The following is a 7,306-nucleotide window of genomic DNA, read 5'->3' on the forward strand; positions in this document are numbered from 1 at the left end:
GATTTTTGATACATCCGAAACTAATAATACCATTCCGACGTGTATCTCATGCAATGCGAGTGGTACGTTACGATGTCGAGAGACCAGGCTTATCAAGAATCAAATTAGCAAACAGAAACTTTGGTAAGTGACAAAAACCTATTAATAACATCTTTGTTTGGTCACCTTCACTGCGGTTTGTCATCACGGACCACAAGTCATATCAAATCGCCAGAGTGGCGCACAAATAAGTGAAAGTCGAGTCGCTTTCATACTTCATCCTCAATCAAAAAGAGATGGGAAATTTAATAATTGAATGACTGTTAAAACATTGTGAGTTCTAATGCAGACTCCATACAACTCTATCAGCACATTAACCCAAATTTCTGAAATAGTCCAATCTGCAAATGAAGGTACAATATCTCATTCGAGGTGCTATAGTTACTCATAGTTGATCCGCAGACAATATTCTTAACAAAAAAAAGTACCAACAAACAAGGTTGCGAATGTCGCTAGTTAGGGCTAGTCGAACAGGACCTAGTGGGAACAAGTCGGCCGTTGACCAACTATGACTTCGACAAATTTTGACTGAATAAATCCCGATTTTTCCTGACTTGGGGGCTGTTTACTTTTTTCTGAATCTGCCCATGTTTCTACTTGGCTCTTAATGGAAAAGGATGTCTGATTCTATGTCTCTTTAAACAGGCCAATTTTCAGATTAAATGATAGATTAAGTGACAAAGAAACATCAACTTCACTTACCGAATTAAGAGCTGTACAGAAACATATAATTGAGTGTACAGTAAACAGGCCCTTAGCCCTTAGCGACTTTTGGCCGATTTGACCCGTTGACTAACTTTGACCGACTTGGGCTTAGTCGGGTCGAACTAGTCCCCAAATCCGACTAGACGGGGAATAGTCAGCTGACTATTACAGTACAACACTGGTAATAAACTGATGGATTTGGTTAGTGAGTTAGGGCTCAAAAACGGATGTTGAATGGGCTGATAGAAAGAAATTTATCAAGATCAGTGATAGTGTGATACAACAGCAGATAATGAGAAAACAAAGTAAAAGGAACACATACATGATACACATGTAGTGATTGATCTATTAACCACAGTACTTCAACAAAACAAAAAAGCTTTTGAAGCGTTGCAGATAAAAACCTAGTTGGTTATTAAACAGTTTGTTTTCTGTTGATCGCCAATTCCCTGCAACAACTTACAAATAGAGCATAAAGCTTACCACAAAATACTGATCAGCGTTCAAACACACTGATCCTACAACTAACGAATTCAAAGATATATAAATTGTGAAAATGGAGAGAAACGATAATATATTGATCTAGTGTACCGACAATTCCATATTTCGATAATTTTTGTCTAAAAGTGCTCTGTAAGATTAACCAATTAATTAGCAAATTGTATATGAAAAAGACAAGATCGATTGAATTGTTTAAGCTTGATCAATTTCAAGGTGACTCACAGGTTTTCTAACTTTCATTTATATGCATCGTTATGCGTATATTCATGTTCGATAAACTTTTAAAACATTTAGGAATACAACACTTTTGAAGCATCTCTAAGTAGTCTACCTACGCCTTTAAAGGGACCAGCTATAAACAATCAAATTTACAAAATCCCATAAATATAACCAGCATAGCATCACCACATCAGATTGCATAAAGCAACACATAATAGCATAACGTACCTTCATACAAGCTATAAATGCGCTTAGGAAAATTATTATTAAGAATATAAATCTTACTGACTTACCAAATATTAAAAGGTATGTGGATTGTGCTCCCACATTCAAAAGGTTAGAAGAAAACATTTAATCTGCTAATACCAAAAAACACCCAACCATGTTCTAACTGTTTGTTGTCACCAATCAGATAAAAATTTCTTGTTCCTTACGCAGCGACAGGTGTAGAACCTGCAGTGTCTTTAACACGCTTCATCGAACTAAACAGATTCAAAACATCAACATGGTTTCTAATAAACCTAGGACATTTCGAAAGAAAATCTTGTGCTTCATTATGTCTTCCAGCCTTAAAATACGCTTTAAAAACACGTGTATAAACAGCTGTCGACGGTACATTCTTAACAGTCATAGCTTTCAAGAACATTACCGTATCATCAGTAGACCCCTTCTTTGTAACAAATTTAACAAACGGGTCAATATAAGGTGGGTACCCGTTACCTTTCATTGGACCAAAAAGGTTAACAGCTTCTTTAAACAACCCTTGATCCAAAAGTTTGGTTATTAATAACTTATAAGTCGTATGCCACGGTTTAACACCCTTCTCAGTTACCACCTCTAAAAGAAGTTTGTAAGCTTCATCTGCTTTACCCTTTGAACAATACGCATTTGTCAATGTTTCCAACGCAAAACCGCCATTAAATGCACCTTCGATTTCAAGAAGCTTTTTATAACAATCACAAGCTTTATCCAAATGATTCGAAGCACAGTATCCTTCAACTAAAGACACCCAAGTTTTATAACTCGGAGCAGTTCCAGAAGCTTCCAAAAATTCAATAAACTCGCCCGCTTCCTCCATTTTACTGTCTTTGCTGAGCTGGAAGCCGATTTTGCCTTGCAACTTTTCATCAGGAACAAAACCAAATTCCTCCATTGCTATTAAAATCTTGTTGCATTCCCCGTATCTACCAACACTCGTTAACGACTTAAGAACAGTATCCAATTCCTTATTCGTTAAACTGTTGCCACTCTCTTTATAAACCCTTAACACCTTCGAAAACAACTCCATATCCAACTCGTCACCAGTTACTATTTTCCTTAACAGAAACGGGCAATCTTGCAATGAGGGCTTAACATTACCACCCAAAGCAAACTCATACAAATCAACAGCCTCTTTCAACATTTTCTTCCTAACCAATTTACTCAAAACACCAACATACGTTGACTTTTCCAAGTCAAAACCAGCCGTCTTCATTTCATCAATCAACCTCCAAAACTTATCCATATAATCCTCTCTAAACAACTCTCGCGCAAGCGCGTTATAACTCGTCTCATCATGCTTATACAAACTACTCTCTTCAATCCACCTAAAAAAGATAACCGCTTTATTCGGCTCGGTCCCGAGACCTTCTATTATCAACTTAACCAAATCACCTGTAAACACAACCCCCATATCTTTCAGCTTTGTTTCCACATCATCACTCCAAGGTACTTGTTTAATAACTTTACAAACTTTATAACTAACTTTCTCAACCGAATTATCAACCGATCCTAACGCAAACAAATCTTTCAACTTTTTCACATCGCCTTCTAACCCGTCTGCTTCAAATTTTGCCATGGCCCGAACCGATGCACCTTTTTTAACTCCATACCCTTTCTTCTTCATAAAATCAACCAATTCCCAAAACTCTTTCACCAGCCCATTCCCACCCAACATTCCTAATAATCGATTACAAGAATTCGAGCTCAACTTATCACTTTCATTACTCATAACCCAGTCATAAAACCTCTTATCAGAACCCGGTTCAGAACCACGGTTTTTAAAAAACTCGTTAACATTCTCACTAACAATTAGTTCATTTTTGGATTTCAATTCAATCAAAACATCCTCGTTAGTTTTAATTGGATCTGAATACAGTTCAATCAACGCGGAAGTGATGGCAGATTGATCTAGTTGTTTAATTTGTTCAACAGATGACGATGATGACGATGATGATGATGATGAAAATAATCGATGAGAATTAGGGTTTTTGAAATGAAATTGGGGTGTGTGTAAATTGAGTGTGCGATTATGAGAGATAGGATGTGTGAGTGACGATTGTACCTTGGATTGAGCCATGGAAATAGATTTGCAACGTTGAAGAAGAAGACGCCATTGATTTCTCATTGCTGATTTTGGGGGTAAAATGTGAGATTTCGGCTGATGGAAATTAGGGGTTTTGAAGGTCGGGTGGGTTTTTAGGGTTTATAGATTCAAGTTGTTTTGTTGAATAATATCAGGTGTTTCACACGCAGGGAAATGAGGGATCACGATACTTTTTTTTTTTTTTTTTTTTTTTTTTTTTCATTTTTCTTTTTTATTCTTTTTCATAATTTTTTTGTTTACACGTAACATCCCAGCTTACCAAGTCCACAATATTACCCGGCTTTTTCTTGGAGACCACACGAGGCCTTCCCATGAGGTCACCCATCCTAGTACTACTCTCGCTCGAGCACGTTTAACTGCAGAGTTCTGACGGGATCTATTGTGCTTGTAGCTCCAAAACGCGTTGTGTCTGGTAAGGATACGAGTTACCTTATAAGGGACTCAAACTTACTTGTGCAAATCGATGTGGGAGGGGTATTATAACATCCCGTCTTACCACGACTACAATATTGTCCGCTTTACCCACAGTCGCACAACTTTTTCTTGGTGACCACACAAGGCCTTCCGAGGAGGTCACCAATCCTAGTACTACTTTTGCTTGAGCACGTTTAACTGCAGAGTTCTGACAGGATCTGCTGTGCTTGTAGCCCCAAAACACGTTGTGTCTGGTAAGGATGGAAGTTACCTTATAAGAATTTCAAACTTTTTTTTACACAAATCGATGTGGGAAGAGGTATTACAAACTCCCCCACTTAGATTCTTGACGTCCTCGTCAGGCCGAAACAAATTGATAGTCTGGATCCATACCTCAGAAAATGCACGAGCCGAGTGCCCGTCACATCCCGAGAGGCTAGTGCTCTGATACCATCTGTAACATCCCGCCTTACCACGACCACAATATTGTCCGCTTTGCCACATGCGCACGGATTTTTTTGGTGACCACACGAGGCCTTCCCAGAAAGTCACCCATCCTAGTACTACTCCCGCTCGAGCACGTTTAATTGCAGAGTTCTAACGGGATCTGCTGTGCTTGTAGCTCCAAAACGCGTTGTGTCTGGTAAGGATGGAATTTACCTTATAAGGGACTCAAACTTTTTTTTACACAAATCGATGTGGGACGAAGTATTACATTACATGTTATAGTTTTTAACTTGAATTATTTTCTAGTTAAAAAAGTTCTCAACTTATTGGTTGTTGGTGTAATCGTTTTGTTTAGATTTGTGTTGTTTAGCTAGGACCGTTTTGAATTCGTTGTATTAATTGTACTTGTTGATCTTTATTTTCGTTTTAATGTTATTATATGTTTTTAAAAGGGAAAAAAAATTGAGTATTAAGTAACCCAAATTACGACATTAGACGATCGTCCATGTGATTTACCCTAAATGCACTCCTCATTCTAAACTTCTTTTGTCCCCTTCGTCCCTTGAGTTGTATTTTTTAATACGGGTCATCCCTCCCATTTACGACTGTTTATTTTTTTCGTTAACTCAACGGATGTGCATGACACATGAAGGTATTTTTGTCTTTTTAATTGTATATCCCTTTTCTGGTTCTCCGACGATATTGGTAATTGTGCTTTCATGTAAAAAAATGCAGCCTTTGATATTCGGTGACATGAAGCCTTCGAGAACACGTACAAAAGAATTCATGAACGCGCTAAAAAATCATAAACATGTAAAAAGTAAGAACGCATACAAAAAATTCATGAATACATAAAAAAAAGATATAGCATTCGACTTTTAGTGACATGCAACTTCAAAATAAAAAAATTTAAACAGATCTACAAACTAGAATCATCATGAAACGACCACAACCCGATAAACGAAAAACCGACATTTTTTTAAAACATGAGCGGCGCACCACACCTCAAGAGCGGCGCTTTTGTGACTAAGGAGCGGCGCTTTTGTTGCCAAAAGCGGCGCTTCTGACAACTGATCAAAAAGACTACCAGATGCTGACCAGGAGCGGCGCTTTTGCCACTAAAAGCGGCGCTCCTGCACCTGAATGTTGCAGATTCTAAATTTGACTAAGTGTCATCCCAACCCAAATACCCAAACATAAGTCTACACTCCGAGAACTCAAGCACAAGTTCATTATGACCCAAAATGCCACCGTTTACACATTTTAGTCTTACATAACCATGACCAACCATTAGTTGCAACAAAACGATCCGTTACAATTAAGGTGACTAATTCGACCCAATTACACCAAATCCCCAATTCGCATCCAAATATCTAAAGGCTACCCCATCGAGCCCAAGCGCTCCTACGCATCTAGTCTAACAACTAGCTAGCTTCACAATACCTGTAAAAAGGTAAACAACGAGAGGGGTAAGCATAAAGCTTAGTGAATGCAATAATTATACACATACATATATAATCTACTTACTTGCAAACACTTACACAAATACCGCATACGAGCTAGCAACTCAACAATCATGCAATCACAATGCATACTAAATATCCACAATTCACAATAAGCTAGCATCGCCAAAAGCATATAGTTCACAATTTAATATGCTAATACTAAACTCACACAACCATAGTTAACCAATAGCACAAGGGAATGGTACTCGCGAAGGACCATCGGAGTTCACAACATCCATTAGTGTACTTAACACTGAAAGGACCCGTTCATATACAATATAAATGATTCACAATAGTTGATTACATCGCGAGGTAATTGACCTCTATATGATACATTTTACAAACATTGCATTCGTTTTTAAAAGACAAACTTTCTTTACATCGAAAGTTGACGGCAAGCATACTATTTCATAATACCTCCAACTATAATTGACTTAATAATAATCTTGATGAACTCGATGACTCGAATGCAACGTCTTTTGAAATATGCCATGAATGACTCCAAGTAATATCTCTAATATGAGCAAATGCACAGCGGAAGATTTCTTTCATACCTGAGAATAAACATGCTTTCAAGTGTCAACCAAAAGGTTGGTGAGTTCATAGGTTTATCATTGTGATGACCCGGAAATTTCCGACCAAATTTAAACTTAATCTTTGTATGATTAACATTTTCGACACGATAAGCAAAGTCTGTAAAACTGAATCTCAAAATTTTTGAACTACTTTCATATATTCAAATATCTTTCGATTGTTCTTGATGATTCACGAACAATTATATGTATATAGATACATATATATATACTATAACTTGAAAACGTAACAATGTATTAATTGTTTGATACCGTACATTAAACTTATTGGTTTAAATATTTATTTGAATATATATGATAAGTTGAAATATTAATTATGTGAATAACTTGCGACGTATATTTAAAACGTGTTTATGAATGTTGAAAATATATATTAACTTGGTCAAAAAACGATTTGTTATTATATATATATTAACAAATAGCGAGACAATGATTTATAGAAGTAAATGACCAAAATACTCGAAAGTTTAAGATACACTTTGAATGATATAGTTTATTGATAATTTAAGACTATATTT

The 7,306-nt window shown here is 36.8% G+C and overlaps 1 protein-coding gene across 1 annotated transcript; it reads right to left on the reverse strand.

Moving 5' to 3' along the window:
- Positions 1-366: 366 nt before the first annotated feature.
- LOC139866472 (pentatricopeptide repeat-containing protein At3g02490, mitochondrial-like) lies at positions 367-3,931 on the reverse strand. The gene is made up of 2 exons (XM_071854709.1): positions 1,758-3,931; positions 367-380 (listed from the first exon to the last, which is right to left on the reverse strand). Exon 1 carries the CDS (start codon positions 3,848-3,850, stop codon positions 1,895-1,897), a length of 1,956 nt encoding a protein of 651 aa, XP_071710810.1. The 5' UTR covers positions 3,851-3,931; the 3' UTR covers positions 367-380; positions 1,758-1,894.
- Positions 3,932-7,306: the final 3,375 nt, after the last annotated feature.

This window comes from Rutidosis leptorrhynchoides, chromosome 9 (genome assembly GCF_046630445.1).
Source record: "Rutidosis leptorrhynchoides isolate AG116_Rl617_1_P2 chromosome 9, CSIRO_AGI_Rlap_v1, whole genome shotgun sequence".
NCBI classification, from domain to species: domain Eukaryota; kingdom Viridiplantae; phylum Streptophyta; class Magnoliopsida; order Asterales; family Asteraceae; genus Rutidosis; species Rutidosis leptorrhynchoides.

Excerpts from the sequence above, each read along its gene's own strand:
- LOC139866472 (XM_071854709.1), bottom strand. The coding sequence starts at position 3,850 with ATGAGAAATCAATGGCGTCTTCTTCTTCAACGTTGCAAATCTATTTCC.